Below are 24,651 nucleotides of genomic sequence, written 5' to 3' on the forward strand. Positions count from 1 at the left end.
TGGCAGTACCAGACACCCGTCTCTCTGAAAATGAGTCGAGACTGAAGTAACTAAAGTTAGAGTCCTCAGAGCTCCAGCTACACTGATAAAACTGCCTGGGAGATGGGGTGCTCCTAGGCTTGAGCAGCAGTGGCAGAGCCTGCCCTACCTCTGAAACAGTTACAGCAGGTTGGATATACAGCTGGGTACAAAATCTTCCCCTTGGCCCCGCTGAATTCCTACAAAAATCCTGGCGGTTTCATTATCATCTTAATTTGTTCTTATTTCTTCATGTATTTAATCTAATGCTAACATAGAATACCTTTTTTATGCCAACAAAAAGCACTTCTGAGGCCAAAAAATACCCGTGTGTCCAGATGTTCAGAGATGTGTTTAAAAATTAAAGCCAGCCCTTTAAAAACAGATTCTCTGTGCAACTACTTTTCCATACAACTTTACTTTCTTGTACTCTAAAGTGCATGCAACTCTAAATTGCAAAGTAAAGTTCTTTTATAGGCTATTTTTGCACAGATTCCAGATGGCACAGAGCAAGTGACATTGCTATGTAAAGCTAAAGATTTTAGAGGAGGTGACTATAAAGATTTACTCAGCTTTTATACCTCCTTCCTTACTGACTGCAGGACTGGTCCAACTGATGCAGTGAAAGAAGAAGAGAAAAGCTCAGCAATCATTTCCCATTTTCAGTTTTGAAGAATCAGCCTAGGCACTCGTTTTTTTTTGTGGTGGTTCCCCCCCACCCCCCAATCCCTGAAATAGAATACAATCAATATTTGTATGGCTAAATGTCACATTGTTACATGGAAGAGTGAGACCTTCTTTTTCCCCTTTCTAATCAGTGAGCCTTTGTGCATACCTGTATGATCTCAGCAGCAGGAAGGAGAATATGCAGCGTAATTGACTGAGTCCCACCCTCCAGTCCTGCATTTTAATAACCTCTGCATAGCATTTGTGTAGCACATTCACATTTGATTTAATGACAGTGGTAAGTAATAGTAATCTTAACTGTAATAGTTAAGCAATAATTAACAGGAATTAATCCTGTTATTGCCATCCTACTGAAGAGCCCAAGTGATGGCTTTCATCTATGAATGGGCAGCTAGTGGGCTGAGCACTATTTCCAAATCCCATCACTGACTCCACTGCCTCAGACAGCAAGCGTGCTACTGCATCTCATCCCTGCTGAGGTCAGCAGGACTTTCCAGGGCCACTACAAGATACAGCACAAAACCCTGTAGCAGAATCACTATCTGTATGTACTGCAAGCTGTGACAGTTGAAATAAAGCCTATGAGCCATTTGGCAATACCACTGTTGCATTATCAGTTTTTTAGGGAAGGGAGTGAACTGACTTGTTCAGGAGAGAGAGCAATATCAGTTGGTGCTGGCCCTGGAAGCAGCTAAACCTGCACAGAGCACAAGCAGGTGAAGAGTCAAGGCTTGCTTGATGACACTTTCCTAATTGGAGTTGGCAGGTAAGCTCCGCTCTAGAGGCTGAAACTGTGAAGACAAAAACCCAACCACAAGATTTTCAGGGTGCCCAGTATTTTGCTCTGCAGCCACTTCATCGAAGTGCTTGCCAGCTTTTCGCTTGCTTTCCAAGATAATGAAATATGCAGAAACAGGCTTGCAAGAAATTCAAAGTATAAAAAAAGCACAGAAAGTTAAGGTTGAAGTAGACACAATTACCATTCGTTATCTTTGTACCTCTCCACTCATCACCCAAAATATACACATACCCACCCATAAACAGACAGCTGTAATAACAACACTAATCACTTGAAGCAATGCTTTCTGCTTCTGTGGCTCTTTATACTGCAACATGAAATTAAATTAGTCTTCAGAACATGATTGCACAGACCCCATTATTTCAACCACCTTTTCCATTTTTAAACCTAATTCAATTAAAACGCAATATGCAGGAATGTCAAGCAAATACATGGATTGACATCAAACATCATAAAAGGCAGTTCCTATTCCAACTTCTACTATAGACCTTTAGCATGACCTCGGCATGCAAACTTAGGTGATTCAGTGAAGGCATCCAGCTCCAAACTGATGTGCCCATGTTTGAACTTTTTGTCTTTCACTTCTCTCTCACCTCCTTCCCTTTAAAACAGATTATTTTTGTTGGCCTTTCAGCAATGAAAGTCGATTTATTTTCTCTCAGATATACTGGTATTGTCCAGCCCAAGTTTGTAGGGAAGGAAGTATGCTGTTGGTGTCGTGCTCTCCCCAGCTTGTAGGGGTGAAACACTCCATGGGTCTACAGATGTACTGGCAGATAATGTGGAAGAAACCTCGTGTCTTCTGCCTGTGAATGAATACCACCTGGGATATGCTTAGAACTGCTACTACTGTACGCAAAGATGGCAAATTCCAGTTCTGTGATTCCAGGCTGTAATGAGGGAAGTCTTGCTGTTGGATTATATTTTATGCGCAAGACTTCATGTGCTTCGAAACCACGGAGATTTTCCACTTCTTTCCACAAACCATGGCCTAGAGCTTCAGCATGAATTGGAAAATGTTTCTGCTTCTTATTCTCAGAAAATACTGAGAGGGGCTGAGGAGGTGAACCACGTGAAAGCAAATATGTAATTACCCCACTTACAACCACAGTGAGCTTTTATGAAGCCAATCTAAGGCACAGACCTGACGATGAGGAGGGGCAGATTTCTGTCTGAGCTAACCACAAGAGCTGCACCCTGAAGCTGCTGCCTGGACCCTGCAGCGCACTCTGCACCTTGCTGCTGCCTGTCATTTCTGTTGTAATGCCATAAGCCGCATTCAAAATCCTGCAGCGCACTCTGCACCTTGCTGCTGCCTGTAATTTCTGTTGTAATGCCATAAGCCGCATTCAAAATATTGCAGAAGACTTAGATCTAGGTGGTTTTAGAGCACATGGGTGATTTTTAAGTGCGCCATCAAGCTGAAGTCCCAGGTCACTGTAGCACAATAGAACGGGAGTACATTGCGTCATGGGTTATTTTGTGGACCTGAAAGATAACACAATAATTCTGCTGTAAATTCCCTTATGACACTTTAATTCTCATTAGTGCTTACTACTGATTTATTATGAGCTGAGACTTATTGAGTACAACAGTGTGTTTATAGGGTTTGTTTAGGCTTACCACGGCATCTGTCCAAGCAACTTCCCAGCTGTCCGTGTTTGAGTCCAGGCATAACGCAGTGGCACTGACTAACGTCATTTGCAGGCCTGACTTGCCAGGTAGACTTGGGCTGCCCATAAACATCCCCTGGCTATTTTTTGTTTGTTCCCTGGCACTTGAAACCTTTCTTTTTGTTAGGACCAGTCAGGACTGGCTAGTAGTCCGAGGGAGGCCCCTTATTCATTCTTGGTACAACTCCCATTACCGTATCCAAGGGCACCACCCAACTGTTTCTAGATTATGGTGTATATAGGAGAAACCAGTTTTCCATGGCTTCCATTATTTGTATGTTGCTTTGCTTTCAAGTATGGCAAAATCACAGAGAGATTAAATCCTTTAATGCATTAATTGATACAGCTGGGAAAAAAGCTTTCCAGCACAAGGCCTCCTTCAAGTTTTTGTTTGTTTTAGTTATTGATGTTATGTTTAAATCACAGTGCCAACTCTCATTGCCACTTACTATACCTTATATTGATTGTCAGCAATATAGCATCTAATTTCCCAGCAGCTGGTAAGGGTTTAGTTGAGACTTAGCTATACATCAGTACGACAAACTATTCAAAATTACTCCTTACAGCAATAGAAGCCTAATGGTTTTTGCAATAAATAAACACTGTGACAGGGATGAAAAAGTATTTGCTTAGTAACAGGAATGATAATGGTAAGGTGCCCAACCTGATTAGATAGTTCTTTGTAAATCCTGAATGAATCTGCTTGCATTATTCAACCAAAGGGTCTTGGGTAAAATGGAAAGGGTATTAACATATATCTGGTAGAAAAAGGCAGTATTTAGCTGCTACGCCTTCTATACAGCCTTAGGAGAGATGCTAAATAAGGGGAATAAAAAGTAATGCTCAGTAACTCATATTACTGAATGAGATGGGCACCACATAGGAAAAAAAGATACAAAAGTACACATGAATGACGCAGAGGGACTAAGGCTGTATTCCCTGTCTCTTGAAACCATAGCATTCTCCCTGCATCCTTTCTCCTGAAAGGTATTTGCAACTTTCACTTCAAGTTCCTTCTTTTATGTGAGAATTAATTACTTCAAAAATGGCTACATAAAAGTTATTTCTGCTTAAAATATACTATATGTTTACTGTTCTTGACTGGAACTCATATAAACAACTAGAAGCAGGGTTTACAAACTCCTCAAGGCCAAGAAGATTTTATATGTTCTTCCACTGTCCAGGCAGATTTTGTCGGTGACCCCAAGCTTCATATTAACTTGCAAGTATTAACTTGCAGATAGTTACATGCTAGGGGCAATTTTCAAGTATTCATGTCCCCCATGAGACCAGGACGGGAAGGTGATGCCTTGCAGATTGATTAACCTATGTAGAAGTCCTGTGAGCTACAGAAAACCTGGAGAAATCCCTGGTGAGCTTTTGAGACTCATATTAATCCCAGTAGGATTTTAGCGTTTAGAGGCTGTTACTGTATTTTCTGAAACTGTTACAGCTGATTTTCAAGGGACTTAACTTCTGTGTGATGCCTTGCACGGTCAGCATTCCTGAATGAGCATTGAATGCCACACAGATGCTTTGGGAGTCTGGAAGGCAGCTGAGCTCACAGGGTAGATACTTCCAGACAGAAACCCTGGGCACAATAGTCAACCTCATCTGAAGTGCCGTGGCTGTCCTAACCCTAGAAAAGCGCTTGCCATAGGATTTTATAACCTTCAGCTTTATCCTGTCCACCTCACCAGCTCTGGCACCAACTTCAGGAAGCCACCAGTGTAAGGGAGCAGGTCTCAGACCTTCTGGCTAATCAGCTGCTTCCAGGATTTCTAAAATCCATTTATGCACTCTGGAAACCTTGCATTTGGGGCATCTCTGTTCTCTGAGGAAAACTGTTTTCTGGAAGAAACAAACTCCCAGGCCATAAATTTCAACCCACCAGGTACTCATGAAATAATCAGATGGGATAAGCCATTAAACCACCCAAGTTTCTAATAAAAAATAATTTGGATTGCAGAAAAAGGGATATCGATTCCCCCCACCCCCCCAAATTAAAACTTCTGGTAACAACTCCACTTTTAAGATAGAAAAAAATGTTATGCCGCCTCTCAATGGAAGTAAATGTACCATACACACAAATATTCTCTCAAAATCGGGGTCCAGATTTCCTTGTTTATTTCCTAGTCATTTTTGTCTAAAGAGCATTGACATACACCAGCAGCTGTGGTATCACATGTTAATTTCTCCACATCTCTGTATTAAAGATGTTGTTCAGATGGATGAGCAATATCATCTGAAGCCTTTAATGGAGCAAGTTCTGACACACACTGTGGTGAAAGCACCACCAGGAGATATTTCAGCTGGAGGCGGCACATTGGTGTAAAATCGGCACGTAAACATCGGCAGAGGAACAGGGGATGTGGGCCACCTGCCGTAGGGCAGCATTTATCCTCCAGCATGATGGCATGGAGCAATCCCATGGCTCTGAGCTCAAATATTGCAGCTGCGAGGAGCCCTTCACCTTGTGCTACATCCAGCCACACAATGTCATCTATGACCGTGTTGAAGGTTTCTCCATCGATCTTCCCCCCATCTGCCTTTGGGTCCCTGTCCACTGCAACTGCCTGCCGGTGGGGATTTGGAAGACTAACACATGCTTTTAGGAGCAAATCTTTTGGAGCAGGAGTGCACATGAAGTCGGCTTTGCCCAAACGCCACTCCACCAGCAAGTTCAGTGGCCATGCAAAGCAGTTCTGCAAACCCATGCAGCTCTCCGAGCTTCTCCATGTGGAAAGCAAGGTTAGGGCTGTTTCACTTTCCCTTCATCTTGTCTATACGGACAGCAGTCTCTTTGAGAAAAGGACTATGGGACCTTGATCTGTTGCGGGCCTCTGACTAAAATAGTAATAAATAATAATTTAGCACCACCTTACAGTTTCAGTGTGAGCAGCATGATGGTTGGTGTTTTGCCTAAAACCCCCAGTCAGATGACAATGTGAGAAACTCAGCCCTCATTAGGAAAAATGAAAAGTTCTAATTGGCAGGGGAAAAGAAGAGGAAAGCTGAAAAACACGACTCTGAAGAACATGACAGTCAAAATGCAAGCAGGGGCATTGCACTGGTTAGCTGTTGATGTCCCACAGCTTGAGGGCTCTATTGTTTGTTTTTTCCTCAGTGCTTAGGTTCAACGACATAAAGCACTTCCATGTCAATGAGAACTGAAGTCCACTAGAATCAAGAGCGTGCTGACCTGTGCCAGATCTGCTCACTTATGGCTGGCTTTCTTGACACAAAAGCCCTTTTGCTCCAGCCTTCAGGCCGCAAACTCAGTGGGGGCTGGGACCGCTATTTTAGCCCAGCTCGCACTTTAAAGCACGTCCAGGGTGCTGCCGGAGTCGGAAGAGCTCAGCTGGAGACATCAGCATGTGGCAGATGAGACGGGAAGGCAAAATTAAGGACACGTAAACACCGTGTGCCCCGGCTGCGAGAAAAGCCGAGCGAATGGTCGTTCCCGCGGGGTCTCTGCCCCATGCTCCACTTGCCCCATCCATGCAATACACTTCACGGCGTGTCCGTGCGCAGTGGGGAGCCTGGGGCTGCCCCTCTGCCGAGCACTGCCCCCCGCACGGGGACACCCGGGTGCAGCCCCGCACTCGCAGCAGGTGCATATGGAATTTAAATGCAAAAAGGACGGGCCGGGGAAGGGGGGGGGGGGGTGGGGGCTTGGGGGTGCAGCGTATGCTTTTGCTTTGCTGGCTAAACCTCAGCGGGTGCTGCTGTATTTCCCGGGTGGCCGTGGCGGGCGCGCAGGGCACTGCGGTAGGGATTCAACACAGGGGTGGGGGCTTCCTATTTCTGTAGTTATTTCTGACGGCCCGGGGCGGGGCGTGGTGGCTGTTCCTCCGTGCCAGGCCGCAGCGCAGCCCCGGTGCGAAGCGGCGGGGGGTGTGCGAGGGGCGTGCGAGGGGCGACGGCGAGGGGCGGGTGTCCCGGGCAGCGGCGGCGGGCGGGCACTAAGACCGCACCGCCCCCGGGCGCTGCGCGGCGGCCGCAGAAGAGGAGGAGACCGGCGGGCCCGGGAGGAGAGGCGCGGAGGGGAGCGGAGCTATGCTAAACCCGGGGTATCGCTGAGACGGGGCGGGCCAGGCCAGGCCAGAGGCGGGGGCTCTCCGGCGGCGGGCGCGCAGGGGCCCGGCTCCCGAGGCGGCGGCAGGCAGCATTTCGGCGCGGGGAGCGGCTCCGCAGCCACCGGGCCAATGAACATGTCAGTGTTGACTTTGCAGGAATACGAATTCGAGAAGCAGTTCAACGAGCATGCGGCCATCCAGTGGATGCAGGAGAACTGGTGAGTGCCGCCCCCGGGCCCCGCCGCCCGCCCGGGTCGGCGCTGAGCCCATCCGGGTGCGCGCCCGGCCGGCGCGGTACGGCGCGGTGCGGTGCGGCTCTGCGCCGCCGTGCGCAGGCACACGGGCGCTGCCGCCGGCGCTACCTGCGCGCCCGGGCGGGGGCCGCCCCGCCGCCTGCCCGCCGGGTTATGCAAGGCCGGGGCACCCGCCCGGCGGCGCGGTGCGGGCCCCGAGCCGCGCCGCCGCCCCCGCTCGCCGAGCCCTGGTCCCCCGGCGCGGAGCCGCACACGTGCCCCGGCGCTGCCCTCGGCCTCCCTCCTTCCCTCCCGCCCCCCCGCGCAGCGCGCCCGTTAACACAAGTTGCGCGTTTGCCTGCGCTCCCCGCGGAGCCCCTTTTCCTCCCCGCTCCCCTCCCCCAGCTCCTAATAAAACTTCATTAGCTGCCCATGCGGCTATTAACTTTCCCGGCGTGTGCTTGCGGCCGGGAAGCCGGGCCGAGCGGTGCAGCGCGGTGCCGGGGGGCTGTGGGGAGACCCGGCGGGGCGGCCCGGGCTGCGGCGAGCCGGAGCTTCGCCGACACGCAGGCACACGGCCTGGGCCGGCAGCAGGGGTGGAGGGAGCGTTCCCTGGGCTGCCCTCGGGGTCGGGATCCCCCTCTCCATCATGCCCACCCATACCTTCCTCCCAGCTTCGTCCACCTGCATGGGCCTTGTGTTCACACCTCGGGTTGCTGCTGTGCTGTCCCCAGCTGCACTGTCCCTAGCCGCCCTCAGCTGGTGCCTAGGCTTGTCATTCCTGCTGCTCCCGTGGTCTCTCTTCCCAGCTGGCCCCTGAGTTTCCTATTGCCTGCATGTCCTTGGCGGTGCTGCCTGCTCTCTCAGGCTCCTTCATCACTGTATCCCAAGTGAGGTCCTTCCCCATGCCACCCTCATGTGACGATGGCAGGATAGGACCGTCTGCGGGTCCAAGCTTTGGTGCCTCCATTTGCAAGGCAGAATGGTTGGCAATCCTAGGTAGATCTCAACCAGGGACTTGCTAGAACCCTCTAGTAACTCACCTGGAGATCTTTCAGGGCCGTGTAATTAAAATGACCGTTTAAATGTGTGTCTGTCTCTCTCCATTCTCCTGCAGGTGAGCTCATTAGCTCTTGAGGGGTGCCTAGTGTAACTCATGTTTCAGGAGAAGGGAGACTATATAGATGTTCTTGGGCTGGGAGTGGTGGATGCTTCCCATTTTGTCCATGTTCCAGAAGAAAATTGGCATCAGAGTAGGACAAACTGGTAAGAGAGGGTGATACCTGAGTGTATATAATAGGCAAATAACCCAGGACAAATGCAGTTTAAAGAACACGATTAGGAACCAGGACTCCTGTATCATCTTCTTGGTTTTCCTGTGCTTCATGACATGACCTTGGGAATATTACATAATCTCTCCTAGGTCTCAGTTTCCCCAGCAGGGAAAGACCCAGGGGATGGGGGATAATAATGCTGAAATGCCCTCATGAGGCACTTTGATGACTTGGGTAACATTGGCTGAGTGCCTTGAAGATGTCAGGTACTATATAAATGCTAAGCAGTGTTATTAAAGTCTCCCTGGCAGTCTCATGGGCTGCAGAGGTCACCAGCTGGGGCTCCTGTAATGCCAGGCTTCCACTTCCCAGGTTCAGAGGAGGAGACCGTCAGTTTTACACTGCTACTGTACAGCTGAAGAGACACAGTGATCTGTGCACACATGCTTTTCTGTAAAGTTTCACCTTCTTTAAGGGAACTGATGAATTAATACCTTTGATTCACATGAAATTGAAGGAGAACAATCTGCTTGTGGCCCAGGAACATTTTGGGAAGTGAAATGGAGCAGTACCCACTGAGATCTGTGTTGTGGCAGGCATTTCCTGAAAACGCTGCTGAAAACCTGAAACTGTGAAGAGTCAAATTGTGCATTTTTATCTTCAGGAAATTCACTGTCCTGTTCCAGCACTTGAATCTTGTGAGGGAGCTTGACTGGTAAAATACGGCAGCTAAGGGCCACACAAGGCTTTTCTACTTCATATCAGGGTGACATGATCGGTTTGGTTACACAGACATCAGTGGCAGTATGTGGCTTCTCAGCTTGGTAGGCGTAGCCTTAATGTACACATTATTAACGTAAGAGCATCCTAAGATGAGGTTGTTAAGTAGTAGTTTGTAGGGATAAACATGGTTGTTCATTCTTTGGACATGAAGATGGACTAAGTGGACTTGCTTCAGGAAAGACTGTGGCAAGATTTTTATACTGTAATCTCTAAATTAGGATGCAATACTATTATAGTGCTTAAGATGGAGGTAAACAAAGTCTATAGGTGTGGCATTTGTTGTTTTACTTCATCTCGGAAATATTTCTTGATACCTTACAAGGCCAGCAAAAACAGATGCTGTAGGGTGTTAGGAGGGATGAGTTGGCTCTAAGGAGTTGACCCTGTCTTGGATTTTGAGGAGCGTCTTTGGAGTCTGACTAGGTTGCATATGAAGATGTAGCTCAGTTTCAGGAAGGCCATGAATCCCTTTACATACCCTCTGGGTTCTGAGCTGGTTAAATCACTGACAAGCCCTTTTAATTATAACTGTGTAAGCCTAAAGCTGGAAAAGCTTGAACACAAAGCCTAGGGGTAGTGGCATACCCCTAGGTACCAGTATGGTTGGTCTGGATGGATCATGGTGCAAGAAATGAAGTGGCTGGTTCTGTTCAGCCAAGGCTTGCCCCTCCTTTGCCTCTGTCCTCTGAGCCTCCTCCAAGTTCCATCGCTCTCTGGGGTAAGTGCATGTCCTCTGCCCTCTCCAGTCCCTGGCACCCAGGCTTTTCTCCAACACACCATGGTCCTAGGGTTTGTTTTCTCACTGCCATCTGCCCCTGGAAGTCATCCCTCTGAGGCTGGCATGAATGGAGCCCATCTGACGGTGGAGTGGTCTAACAGCAGTGAACAGGGTCCTCCTCGCTTCAGCCCAGATGTTCCTGCTTCACTTCAGGGAGGCCCCCATCCTGCAGTGTGCATTGCGCTGGGACCTCGTTAGAGCCTGGGCCTAGATTAGCAGTGCTGTAAAGAGGCTACTCTTCTGACACAGAGGAAAAATGAATAGTCTGTTCCCTGATAGTTACGAACTTATGGGTTTATGCCTCCCTGAATGCTTGGCTTTATGTGTGTGCGTGCCCTTATGGTATAGGCCCCAGGCTGCCTGGGCCTGCTGCAGGGAGGCACGAGTGGCAGGGCGAGGTGGCAGGCTGCGGGGGCGGCCTGCTGGTCTCTGGAGGGTGAGAGCCACCAGCGAGTTGCCTTCCCTACACATGCTGTGACAACTCTGCTGGAGGTCAGGGAACCAGCAGGCCCGCTGACTCTCGTGAAACTCCTTTATGTCCCAGAAAAGCGGTCGTTAATGTACCTTTTTGTATAGTGCCATCAGGTAGCTCTTAAGATAGTCTATCTTATCTTAAAGCGATACTCTCTCTTATCATGTTCTGACTACCGGAGGTTTGATTTCAGTGTGATAAGTCAAATGTGTTTTAAAATAAATGCTTAAAATGATTTCTCAAATGAAACCCTCCCGGGGCTGCTCCCAAACTTCTTCAAAGAGGGAAGCAGTAAACAATGTGCAGAGGATTTTTTTCCCTCCTTAAATTGCTGCGTGAGAATTAATGCAGCTCGAGTCCTTTCGCTCTTGTGAATAAATACACTATTATTTTTGCAGAAAATTCACGGTTCGGTCAGACGTACAGCAGAAAGGGTTGCAGCGCCGAGATCCCGCTTCCCAGCTGCAGCCGGTGAGGGAGCGAAGACCGGCAGGTGCTGGGGGAAGGCGGGCGCGCGGGCTGGCGGGGCCGTTCCCGCCGCGCTGCAGGCGCCGGGTCCGGGCATCGGCGCGAGGTGACAGTTGTTCCTGTTATAATTGCCTGGCCAATAATAATTATCTTCAGATGTCTGCTGACGGGGGCTCGCCAATGGGGAGGCAGGAGGCCTGTGCTGACTGCGCCGGGATTATCTGGGCGAGCTGACGTCACGCCAGGGCTCGCCCAAAATCCCAGAAACTTTCCCCGCGCTGCCCCGCCGGCTGCTGCCGAGGTCCGCGCCGCTGCCGCCCGCTCCCTGCTGCCTCCCCGCCCCCCCCCCCCCCCCGCTCCCTGCTGCCTCCCCGGCTTCTGTCCCTGCGGCGCGGCGGTTTAACCCTTGCCGGCCGCGCCGTGCCGGCGGGCAGCCCCGGGGGCCGGGCGCAGCGGCTGCAGGCAGCGCTGGGTCCCCAAGGCGCGGCGGGAGCTCCTGCACGAGCGCGCAGCGAAGCGCCGTGTAAGGGCAGCTGGGCGTTTTTCGGTTTTCAAGGGCTCTGTAAACTCAAACTCGACTCTGAAACTGACTTTGCGAACCTTAGATGGGTATAAATGTTTTGTGTGTTTGACAAAAAAAGCCCCAAACATCCTGGTGCAGTAAGTTATTTTTAACCTTTTGTTACTGAAACTTTTATGTGGCGAGAGGCAGGAACGACAGCCAGTGCTGAAAGACATCTATCCCTTGGTGTGGTTCTCTTTCCAGTCAAAGCTGGAGATGGATATGGAAGAGCAGAGGGTCAGCTCAATGGATCTGGAAATGCACTTGCCTTTTAATAATTCACACAAGCACCACTGACCTAGACAGGTTTGTTTCCTAAATTTGCTGAATTCCCAAGCTTCCCTCACCCCCTTAAGCCGCTCTTACCTCATGCAGAAATTAAGAGTGAGCAGCTGTGTGTGAACCTCTCCAGGCATATGTGTGTGGCAGCCAAAACCTGATGTAAATTACTTTTTGGTTTTTGTTGTGGCTGGCTTTTTTTTTTCTTCCCCTCCTGAGCTCTTGCTAAATGCCAGCGAGGTATGTGGAGGGGACACTGCAGTCACCCTGTCCTCTCTGCTGCAGCAAGGACTCAAAGCGAGCATGTATGCGTTGCTCTTTGCCACAGAGAGACTGTTTAACTCGAGCAGAATTCAGTCAGTCCAAGAATTTAGCCTACCTCCACGTTCCATCCCCCAGAGGGGCTTTTTGCTGCTCTCTGGTGCAAACTGGCCATAAAGCTGCCAGGGCCACTGGTGCATGGCAGCTGTAGTGCTGCAGAGATTAGAGGGTACCTGCTCCTTTGCCTTTCCTCCATCCCATGGGCGTTTTTGAGCACAAGGCCTGTGTATTGGAGCATCACAGAGCTTTAGCTCCTTGAAAGTACAAGGATGGAGTCTATGGGGAGTAAAAGTACATGTCCTTTCAGAGTTCAGGTATTTTCTGTCTCTGTGTGTGGTTGGAAAAAAAAACAAAAGGAAAAAAGAAAAAGATGGTGGCACAAAAATTTATTCTTATCCTGAAGATAAATACATCTGTGTCTTCTGGATTCAGCCCACCATTGCCACACAGGCTTTGGCCTTTTGCTTACTCTGTCCCTAGAGTATGAACACATCTCTCATCATGTTGCTTCATTAATTTTTAAGCCTCTGAGAGTGAAGACATCTCTTCTGCTTTGTGAAACACCATGTGCCTGTGGGAATAATAAACTTGTAAGAATGGAGCAAGAAGTGATTTAGGAGCTTGCCATCATTTTCAACAGTGAATATGGACATTCAGCAGCGTTTTGATTTGGGATGAGATACAGGATGCTGGATTATTTTGGCACTTTTGTAAAAGTAGGTCATCAACTAGGCATATATTGTGAAAGCAGGGGAGTTTGTGCATGCGCAGGCTGAGTGGCAAATGGTGGCATGAACCCCTGGAGTCGGGGTGCATTTTTGTGGAGGGGCAAAGGATCAATGGGAAGAAGCTGATTTCCCCTAGGATTGGGGTGCGGAGTGCCCAGCTGTCTCCTTCCTCCTCTAAATGCCCTGGCCCTGTTGAATCACAGGAAGTTTTTGCCTTGGAAGGTGGTATGTTCACCTCTGTGGTTATTTCTGCTAACTTGTAGATAACAAGCACCTATGCAGAGACAGACAGGCAGACTGCTCTGGTTAAATCCACACAAAGCTGATGGGAGGAGGCAGCCAGCATGCTGGTCCAACTTCCCAGTCTGCCAAGCTTCACAAAGATGCAGTGTTGGGGTGGCATGTGGTGGATATCCTTCCTGTTATGTGGTAGTGTCTATACTTGATCAGTCCTGGCAAAAGTACAACCTGAAATCAACTTCCACGGGCCCCTCTGCACCCCCGGTGAAGGCAGCCTGAGCGCAAAGTACGTCTTTGGCCAAGGTAATTGCCCTGTGTCAAGAAGACAGCAGTTCGTGTGATGGCATGTGAGATATTGTTGGCTGTTTAGCTGTCAGGTTGCACATGCTTCTGGGCTCTTCCTAGGCACCACAGCGGCATTCCTTTCATGGTTGCCAATTTTTTAGCATACCTTGATGATGAGCTACTGTTATTTAGGTTGGTGCATTTTTTCCTCCTGTTAGTTTTTCTGAGGCAGACACTACATATGTATATATGTTGCAACACAGAAATCCTTAAAAAATGTATTCTTTAAAAGCAGTGAATAAAATTTATGTGGGAACAGCTTCCATATTCTCCTCCCTCAGACGGGCACAGTCTGGTTGTCTGTAACCTGGTAAGAGAAGCACTGTAGACAGGCTGAAATCATTTGTTAGATCCTGGTCTTTTAGTGAACTCTGTGCCTTTTATTACTATTAATTGCTGTTAATTATATTGCCTTTTAACGGGGCTCAGAATAATCAGGAGATGCTGCTTGTAACTCACTGCACGATTAGGGGTCTTGATTACTCCCATTTTCTGCAACACCTAACACAGCTGGCCTTTTCCCTGACCCCCCCTGCTGAAAACACAGTGAGCATTCATGTCCAGTGCATTTACTGCTCCTTAAAGAGTTAAACGTGGCCATGTTCCCATTGGTCTCAGCGGAGAAAGGTCTGGCTTTTTTTGAGGGTATTTAACTCTCAAATTTATGTGCTGTGTTTGCCATCAGTCTCTTCTCCACAGCCATCCACAGTGGTACTGGGAATAAAAGGATGTTTTGTAGGCTTTTTTCCCTTTATGTCATTGTGCAACCTCTGCCCCTTGCTCAGGAGTCTATCCCAAGCCCTTTTCACTTGACTTTGATCTGCTGACTCTTAGCAATAAATATGGAGACAAAAAGGGGGAACAATTTGTAAGGGAGAGGCTGTAGTACTTCGGTCTTCATGACTGTGTTAGCAGGCTGGTACCCTGGTGCGTTGGGGGTCCAGGGAGGAGGCACAGACTGATGAGGAATGCAGAGAACCTTTTCCGCAAAGGTGTTGTCAGTACAGAGCTGGAGATGTTGAAGGCTGCACAGTTGGTGTTTCTTTTTTTGCTTCGAGGGTAAATTTTTATTAGTGTTTATGGAGCTTTCCACAGCTTTGAGAATGATTTTGTAGTACAGAGCCCACTGGGACTGCAGAAGACAAGATGATGTAAAACACTTCTTGGAAAGCTTAATCAAGAGAGAGTTTAGATGCTTTTCCTTTTAATGGGTATGGGCAGAGGTTAAAACATTATTATTTTAAAATGTAAATTAGCATCAGCTAAAATGTAAAACTTTTAACTGACTCAGACTATATCAGCACGTGAGTTACCAGTGTAGTGACGTTACCCGCACTCTGCTACCCAGTACTTTTTTTCTTGGCAACCATTTTGTCAGCCCACTTGAGCCTTGTCCTGGGTTGGAGTAGAAGGTTTTGTGTTTACTCTGTGTCTACACAGCACTGAGCACTGTGGTGACCCGTCCCTGACTGAAGCATCCCATACTGTTGCTACTACAAGCCATGCTGCTCCTGCTCATGTCACAGGATCGCATCCTGTGGTGCTGGGTTTGTTGTGGGAGGCTGGTGCAGCCTGGTGGGGTGCTCTGTGGGGACACCCAGCTTAGCATTAAGCAAGCCAGCAGCAGAACAGGAAACAGCAGGGCTGTGATTGCTCCCAGGCTAATTCAAGGAGAAAATTCTATCAGTTCGTGTGCAGTGTTTGCTAATGTGGTTATTGCTGCTTACAGATCCAAAGTAGCAACAGTACCCGATCCTGCCTTTCACTGTGTGTCTTGTACTATGTGTTCCATTGCAAACTTTCAATTGCAAGTCTTGTTGATTTTTGTGAGGACATCTTACATGTTGATTGCTATGAGTCTTACTTACGGGCTAGGAGCAAAGTGGAAGGACTCCAAAACCGACATGACTTCAGTTTGGCTAGCGAATGGACCCAGATCCTGCAGAGCAGACATGCCATGAAATGATGGGCAGATCTTGCATCTGCTGACCTTGACCTCCTGTGGGAAGAGCTGGTATTTGGAGTGGGGAAGAAGAGGGGGTGATGCGCGTCAACGGTTTACCTCACATCAAGGGACTTTGTGCTCTGCAGGGTACATGTACTGGTTTATGTGCTACATGGCATGCAGGGGAATGGTGATCAGTACAACTCTGAGGATGTGGGGAGCCTGACTTCAAACTGAATGCAGCCATAGCCACCTTGCACGAGTCAGGCATCAGTCAGGTGCAGTTCTTTGAAAAGTGCCCGAGTCCCATGAGTTCGATGGAAATCAGGGACCCGTGTCATCTCTGAAAATTGCTCTTTGTGCCTCAGTTCCTCATCTCTAAAATGGGGAATGACTCCCTTCTGGCGATATTTGAAGGTGGTTTTTTTACCATGTCACAAAGGGGATCCTGAGGTGGTAATACTCGTATGAGTAACTACATTAAAACAGTACAGAAAACATCATGGTCTTACATCATAAGTTAAAAAATCATACAGTATTACTGTGCAGCTTTACACTTGTACTGGCACTGAAAAATAGTTTATTCTTGTCCAGGATGTGGGGCAAAGTTTGTCTCCTTGATTGTGGTAACTGAGGAGTAAGAAGAGCAGCTGTAATATCGGAAGCAAGGCAGTTTATTGTTGGTATCATGGGATTAAACTGCAAAAGTCCAGACCATTCTTATTTGCAAAGTTATGGAAGGAACTGTCCTTCACATAGTCCAATAAAACTTCAGACTGTTAACATCTGATGATGATAACTTTTAAATAGAATTTTACCATTTGTTGGTAATTAGTTTCAGCATATGAAGCCTGCAAACTGAGCAAAAAAATTAATGGGACATCATCCGTGATTATGAGCTCCTCAAATCGAGTATGTTGGTTTTGATATCTGATGGCCTCAGTAATCCCTGAACATAAAACTTAAGGCCAGTCAAGAGCATTAGTAAGGGCAAATGTGTTGAGCCATCAACAGTATAAATACACCTGGAAAGACCAATCCCCAACCCCTCTCTCAGGTGTGGACGTGCACCTGGCCCTTGTGCATGGGCATCTCCATGCTCATGGGCAACTGACCCAAACACAGAAAAACCCACTGGTTATTTCACTGTGTTTTCTAGATAAAACCTGAAGCTGTGAGGGTGTGCTAAGTGGAACTGCTGATGAGAATGCACAGCATTGATAGCAGACTCCAGATGAAACAGGTTAACAGGTGGAATTATTTCAAGATGCTTAATGTTGTCTATTTTGTGATGGCGTTGCCCTGATACATTTTTTCATAAGATACTGGTTTTGGCCACTGTCTGAAACAAGATGCTGACCTAATTCAACTTTTGATCTGACCTGATCGCTTCTGTGTGCTTAAATACCCATTTTTAATCACATGCCTGATGAAGAAAACACTATTTTTGGTACCAGTCATGCCAGAACTGTCTGGAAGTGACATTCCCTCTTGCAATGGCTCTGCGTATACAGACCATCAGTTTATTTTGTTAAATCATTATTTCTTGTTTCAGAACTCTGTAAATACTGTGGAGTTAAATTATTTTAAAATCATAGTTGGATTGGCAATTCATGCTGAAAATACACAGCAATCCTACGTACTGCAGCGTTTCTAGGGGTCTGATGATAGGCGAGATTCTCCCCGTGCGAGGCACTGCCCATGGATGCTGTGAAAAACTCTTGTCTTGCTCCTAATAGCTTGTGGGTTTACTTTAAGACTAGTAGTACTCCGGGCAGACAAAACCAGTTTTATTTTTGAAAAGGTTTAAACTGTTGCTTGGACTAAGAGAGCCAGATCCATGCAGCCATATTGCCACCATCTCTGTGACCTGGTGGGGGTTTTGCATCTGTCCCAGCACAGGAGGGACAGCTCCAGACAGCCAAACAGTATGGTAAAAGTAATATTATAGTACTGAAAGGAATCCTCAATTAATGTGTCCTTGTTCACTGACTTCTAATATCACATCTGATTTTTTTTTATTTTTTTTTAACAATTTCCCATCACCTTTCCAGCATTTTCGAAGAGCTCCCCTCCTACATCAGTGCTTACATCATGGGAAAAATTTCAGAATTTAGGTTGAAAGATAGAATCAACACCAGGTGTTCCTATTGCAAGACTTAGATCTAGGCTGTCACAAGGCTGTTGTACCCAGGATGCTTGTGCTTGTTAGGAAATTAAAGAAAATGTTTTACTGAAAAACATTTTGAAAACTCGGCCCTAGATGTTTATAAGAGGTGGTCCTTGTGTAATGGTACCCCTGTATAAAGATGGTAGGTAGAGTGCATGCCTTTCCCAGATTCCTCCACATCGGTCCTTTGATCCTGCTTGGGAGGTTTGCATGTCCGGGATCCTGGTATTTGCTGGTCACATACAGTTTATATTACTGCTCACTCGTTCAGTCCTTTGAGCACCCTGCAGGCACTGGTGATGGGACTCATCTGACCACATATAGGCACCTGCTATGTAAGGTGTCTGAGTCATCTCATCCTGAAATAGGGAGCTGAGAGAGTTAAGTTGCATCCTAAAACCACTCCCTTCTCTGCATCAATACAGTGAGACTCCACGGAGTGAATCGAGACTCCAGGGAGCTAATCGTACCATAGTTTTTCCAATCATCCTTCTTCCTTTCTCCCCCACCATGCATTTTCTTCTTTTTCCAGAATCTATTTGATTTTTCCTTTTTATCGCCCTTTCCCCTTCCCTCTTTCATTTTCTCTAGGTTATTTTCCCGTTTAGGAACAGGCAAGCCAGCAGCGCAGGTGGCTGGGGAAGCCCTGGATGCTTACGCAAAGCAGCCTGTGCAGTGGGAGACAGCTGATGCGTGTGGGCTGATGGAGCTGGGCGGCGCGGGCCTGGCCCTGAGCTGTCTCTGCATGAACAGGAAAAGTACTGCATTGGGGTAGTCCTGCAGCCACCTTCCCATGAAGTGGCTTGGTCCTTGATTTCTGGAATGGGGCAATAACAAAAGAAGAGTGCTTGCTTGTAGCTTTCCTTGGCCCCTGTCATATCCTGGTACAAAAGGGGCCTCTCTTTTAAAAGCCAGTTTCCAGTCACTAGCTGGAAAAATCCTAAACAAACCAACCTCAGGCTTTCCAAATGCTCTTTTTTGCCTTAGTGGTCGCTGTGACTTCAGCGGTTGTGTCACGGAGCATCTTCTCTAATGAAATGCTGGTGGCTTCAGAGTGGGTGTGCGCCGTATGTAAGATACTGAGGGTGGTCCTCTGGTTTACCTTGAACTCTTGCAAGTATGGTGAGCAGTTTTGAATTGCAGCAATTAAAATGGCATATACAATTGAGGGAAGCTTTTGACATACCACAAGTGTCTTGCCTAAACTTTTTACTATTATGTTCCAGCATTTTGTCTTCATAGGCTGTGTCCTGATGACCTTAGTTACGGTCCATATTTATTGCTGGCGGAGAGTTAGGCCCCTTTCCATTAAACTTGATTGTGTTGGATCTGTTTACAGGGGATGTGAATTTAGCTTCAGACATCTTTAACCCATTTGCCTTATTTAACTTTTCAAGAATGAGTCTTGACTCTGGAATTTCAAATAGTTCTTGTGTTGTTAAAATAGCTGTATATCTTGAAAGAGGGACACTTGTGTTCACTGTATTACCATGGAGAGTTACAGCATTTTAGTATCTTTTTGCGCTTTGCTAAGGTCTAGACTGAATCCCACAGTCACATTCTTGGTGAGTTAGATGATGTAATAACAGAAACCTTTTTAATGTAACATTTCTAACATCAGGAGGGATACCTTGAAAGTGGTGGTTTTGCACAGCTATCAGGGCTGCTCTGAGACCTGCCCAAAGCCATTGCAACTGGAATTCTTGCCAGATTAGAATGACCAATTCCACTGACTTTCAGCTGAGGTCTCTGCTCTTAGCTCCCAAGTCCTATACAACATTAAAAGAACGACAGACTTTGGAGAGCTTCCCGCTGCAGGTACAGTAAGCTGAAGTGTGTCAGACATAAGCTTTGTACCATCGCGTGTTTTCCCTGGCTGCTGGGTGAAATTCTGCCCCTTGAATGTCAGCCAGCCTGTGAGGCAACAGGGATGGCCTCCCTGTCCACCCGGGTTGCACAAGGGGGTGATCTCAAGGTGGGTTGCCATGGGTTTGCTGGCACTGGAGTAGCTTCCCAGTGCTGAACTTATGCCCCGTGCCACACAGATGCAACCACTGCTGTGGTTAGGTGAGCTGGCCGCCTGTGCCGGGGCTGCCTGTCATGAATTCTCCTGGGGCTGTGACCTCCCGTGACGGAGGGGAAGGGACCGGCAGAGGTGGTGGATGTCAGACTGCTCTGGCTGGCTTGCCCGGAGGCTGCCTGCCTGGCATTCCTGAAAGCAGGCCCAGAGTGGAGGTGATGTGTCTTTGGTATTCGGTGCCCCTGAGAGCATGTATGCAGAGGTGCTCATGGCTTGTGTGCCTGAAGTGTTGTACCCATGCAGTCTGAGTGGTTTCCTTCTAGATTCACGAGTGGGGGCAAATACTCTACATTGTAAATCCCTCTAATTGCATCTCACAGGCTGCTATGATAATGCCCTGAAGTCTGGTCCTTGGACTATCCTGCTCAACCTGCTTTGCTCAAAAAGTGGGTAAGGTGCTCATCCAGAGAACTACAGACTTCCAAAGACTTTCACTATTAAAATTGGGGTCTGGGATTCATCCAAGTCAGTGGGAGACATGCCTGTGACTTGAATGGGAAGAGGATGTACGTTTTTGTGCATGAGTACATGAGATGGCTCTAGCATTAGCCGTAGCTGTGATTCAGACAGAGATATGAGTGCTGCTGAACTTGGAACAAGCTGCCATCCTCCAGGCTTCCCGCAGGAATACCGATGAAGAGGATGTAAGTGCAGGATGTGGCTATGGAGTGAATGGTAATATGTGGGGGATCACTAGAAAACATGGAGATTAAACTGAGAAGGACTGGTTTATGTGCAGTCCTCCTTGTGCAAGTGCTCCTCTTCCAAAATAAAACTGCCTGTCTCCAGTGTTGAGCCAGTTAATGCGAGCAGGGACTTAAGCTGCCTTCTGCCATGCTCTGGAGTAGCGGCCATAAGCTGGAGAAGGCCTTACAGGACAGAAAGGGGAAAGAAATGCCAGTTTGAGTCAGGGTGTGTTGACTCATAGGGGTCATTTTGAAGTAATTTATGGATAGATATTAAGCAGGTATTAAATAGCTCTTGCTTTATAGATATCATTTACAAAAGCAAGTATCCTTTTCAGGGTTGTATGAAAGTACGAGTTAAGTAGTGTCTGCATTTTCAAAGTGGCAGAAACCCAGGATTTAGATCTGAAAAACTGCAAATAAGTTTGCTGATGACTTGAAATCTGGTGAGTTTTGTAAAACATGCTGGTCTTGTACCTTGCTTCCCACTCACTGCTTCCTGCAGCTCTGTCCATTGAACCTCATGTAGTTGTTTGTGATCTGTGTGACCTCAGAGAGGAGCGATTCAGCTCTGCCATGGGATGGCCATTTGCAGAGGGGCACGGGGCACGTTGCGGGGGTACTCCGAGGCGCTAAATCCCTTGTTTTGCAGGGAAATGTGGTCTGGCAGAGGATGGGCCATACCATTGGCTGATTTGTAAACAAGCTTGGTAGAATGTTGCATGACTTGCAAAGTGACCTGGCTAGTCCTGGAAACTTGGGAGCCTTTATCATGACACCTGACACAGCAGCACAGCTGGCCTCCCGTGCATTACCAGATTTCCATGTTCACATCTTCGTCTCTCTAAACATGGCAGAGATTTTTTTCCCTTCCCCTGAATTAAGGGGGAGGGAGTGCGATGGAAGAAATCTGCATTAAAGCCTTCCCCAAAGCAGTGTGAAGATGCAGAGGGCCCTTTGCCAAAGGTCCCTCGCAGTGGGGCACTGCGGTGCCCGGGGTGTCAGGGATGTGACTCTGTCTGCAGCAAGCACCGCTGCGCCATGCATTCAGAAACGCTCGCCTGACTAACATACCGCTTACATTTGCTGACTCACTCTTGCACTGCCTTTTTCTTTCTTGTTCCCTGGATGTGTTGATTTTTATCTCTGTTACTAGGGCTGTGCCCCAGACACTGTATAATCAGTGTGTTTGCGTTTGGCTCCCGTGGCAGTGGGAGGTATCTGCATTTGGGTACGAATGTTAATATAATTCACCCGCAAGTGAATAATAGCAACAAAATACAGGGGCCTGAATCCCTGCACGGCGTGGGAGGGAGAGCTATGAAATGCTGCTCCCAGGGCAGGGCCATGTCCAGCATCGCTGCCTGGGACTCAGCACCACCAGCTGTCTTACTGTCTCTTCAGCTCCCACTCCACAGTGCTGTTTTGACCGATTAGTTTAAATTCAGCCTCATGCTTTCACCTGTAGAAGACATTAACACAGGCAGCCTGTGTCTGAAAGCATTTTCAGGGTGGGAACTGTACACAGGCATGGCTGAGAACTGCAGCAGAGCTCCCGGGTCCCCACCGTCCTGCTGTTCCAGGAGGCCCGTGGGTGACTAAAGGCCCTGCTTACCACCTGCCTTGGTTGTAGGGTGCTCCTGGAAGGGCTTCATCAGTCTCCTCCTCTCTGGGTGAGCTGCAGCAGCCCTGTGCCCTGGCAGCCCTGCTTGCTTTCCCACTTTGATCCTTCATCTGATGACATTAAGCATCCGTGTCTCTTGCCACTTCAAAGGATGTCTGTTCTTGCTGTGCAGTGCTCGTGTCCTTCTGGCAGTATGGATCATTTCCTGCATGTCTTCTCAAATACCAATGGTCTTAAGTGACACTCCTAAAATATTTGAGTATCCAGGTTAGTATGCAAGGAAAATTATGTCTTCAATTTTAATCCCTTCACAGCCCAGGCTCCTATAGTTTGTTTATGGGTATCCCAGATGGTTGTGACTATCTTGTCTTCTCTTCTGAACAGGCCACCATTTATTTTTCCTGTCCAGCTTGCTTAGGGCTAGTTTGAAGCCTGTCTCATGAAGTCGCCACCACAGAACACTGTTTCCTCTTGTTTTAATCAGATGATGTCCAATGTTTTCCCAGCAATCGTCGTGCAAGAAATGGCATTGCATGGCCAATTACCAGGGAATTAATTAGCAGACAACTTTTTCCCTCACAGTCCAAAGAGTTATGTACGCATTCCCAGGAGATTGTACTGCATAGCATCACCTTGCAGCAGTGTTGCTGCAAATGAAGCCTGCTTTTTGCCTCCATGCCTTTTTCCTGCTCATCAGTTTTGCGTCAGACTGAGAGCAGAGAGGCAGCACTCCCCAGCGTCACCAAGCAGAATCCAGCACCGACAGCGCCTTCGAAACCCTCCCTGTGTTCAAACTACAGCCCTTCTCTGCCAGTTCTGCATGGTGGCACCTGAACAGAGGCACCCTTCTGAGTGCCCGGGCATGGTAGCTTTGCTGTAAGGAACGTCAGCTTGGAAAGGGGCTGCCCTCTTTATTCTTTTTAGGCACAATTGCTTTTCTCAAGCTGAACAGTATTTACAGCATCTCTTAGCGCATGTTTCAGTATTCCAGGTTCAGTGAGATCAGCGATATTTAGCATCTGGAAACAGGAATTCTAGGTTTGAAAATCTTGGCATTTTTGATTGTGACTTTTGTAAGTGCTGGAGGGCATTAAACATGCAGCTTCTCTGGGGTCTTCCCGCTAACCTGTTTCATCATAGTGTAAATGACTGTCCGCTTCTTGAACCAAGCTCTGAAAGCCCTCCAGGCATTTCAGTGCAATGCTAAGGACTTGTGACCGGCTTTACTCGCTTTTGGATTTACATTTTTGTCATTGATTCTGAATACATATTGGACTAAAAATATACACAAACAGTATCAGGAGGGTGTACTCCCTCCACTTTTACTGGTTCTCAAAATCTGGCATCTTGGACCCATGCAGTGAAAACTAAATGATGAGTAGAGCTGTTTTTTACATTAAATTAGTTTACCTTCCCTCTCCCAGTTTCATCTGAATTTGTGTTGTATTTACTGGCAAAGAGCATCTGGCATCACCTATTTGTACATCATAAATTTAGATTTATTTTACCCAAGTAAACAAACCAGTCCCAGAACAGACAATAATACTAGAGCTTTAAAAAAGATGCCTTATCAGTAAGTGGTAGCGTGTACTCTGTTGAGATCTGCTCTACTAAAATATTTCTTCATTTCTGTCACCTAAGGTGAACAATAAGCTTTTTCTTCAGCATGGCACTCTGTCAAAGGACGGGGTGAGCAGTAGTACTGGAACAGATGAACCCTTCTCCACATCCAGGCTGCAGCACCTGCTCCCAGTAACATTTTTATGTCCCCTTTCCATGATAAATTCCTGGGATGAATAGTTGCTTCAGTGCAGAGTTTGAAAAGGAAAGCAGGACTTTGCCACCCAGCTCTCAAATCCCCTCTTTCACAGAGTCGCGGAAGAGGCTTTGTTGCCTTGCCAGAGTACCCTTGAAGGCTGGAAACCCTAAGTCTGCTCCCACCCTGCTTGCTTCCTGAACTGCCGCTTCTATAGCTTCATGCAATATTCCCTCCCCAGCCCAAAGCTGGGCACTTGCTTTTTTGTTTAAGATAAGGGGAGAGACTGGTACCTCTAGAAGATGTTTTGGGCTACAAACAAGAGTCAAGGAAATATCCATGTATTAGTTATATGGATAGTTAGGCCAGGCTTTCCAGCTGTTTATTTTACAAGCATGTTGAGACATCTTAATGCAGTTAGAGGTTATGAAGTCTAAGTTATTTAAGTTCATTTTAATGACTTTAATAGACCTTTAGCATTCATGTTTAATCCAGTACTCCTTATTGGCCTACACTGTATGTTGATACTTTCTAAAGCTTCAGACTTGGCAGCTATCTAAAAGAGTACTTGAATGTCCCAGATATTTGGATGAATTTCTTTCTGCTGTTGTTAACCAGGTTTGCATTTGGACTAAAATTTAAAACCATCTG

At 47.4% G+C, this 24,651-nt stretch overlaps 1 protein-coding gene across 1 annotated transcript in view; it reads left to right on the top strand.

Annotated features, from left to right (window-relative positions):
* Positions 1-7,156: 7,156 nt before the first annotated feature.
* The window catches only part of ELOVL6 (ELOVL fatty acid elongase 6), a 77,462-nt gene continuing 59,967 nt past the window's right edge, over positions 7,157-24,651 (top strand). Inside the window, exon 1 of the mRNA XM_080374071.1 lies at positions 7,157-7,474. Coding sequence (XP_080230197.1) covers positions 7,386-7,474 — 89 coding nt within the window. The 5' untranslated portion in view covers positions 7,157-7,385. The remainder of the gene's footprint in view (positions 7,475-24,651) is intronic.

The sequence above is a fragment of the Falco punctatus genome (assembly GCF_963210335.1).
Source record: "Falco punctatus genome assembly, chromosome: 1".
In the NCBI taxonomy this organism is placed as follows: domain Eukaryota; kingdom Metazoa; phylum Chordata; class Aves; order Falconiformes; family Falconidae; genus Falco; species Falco punctatus.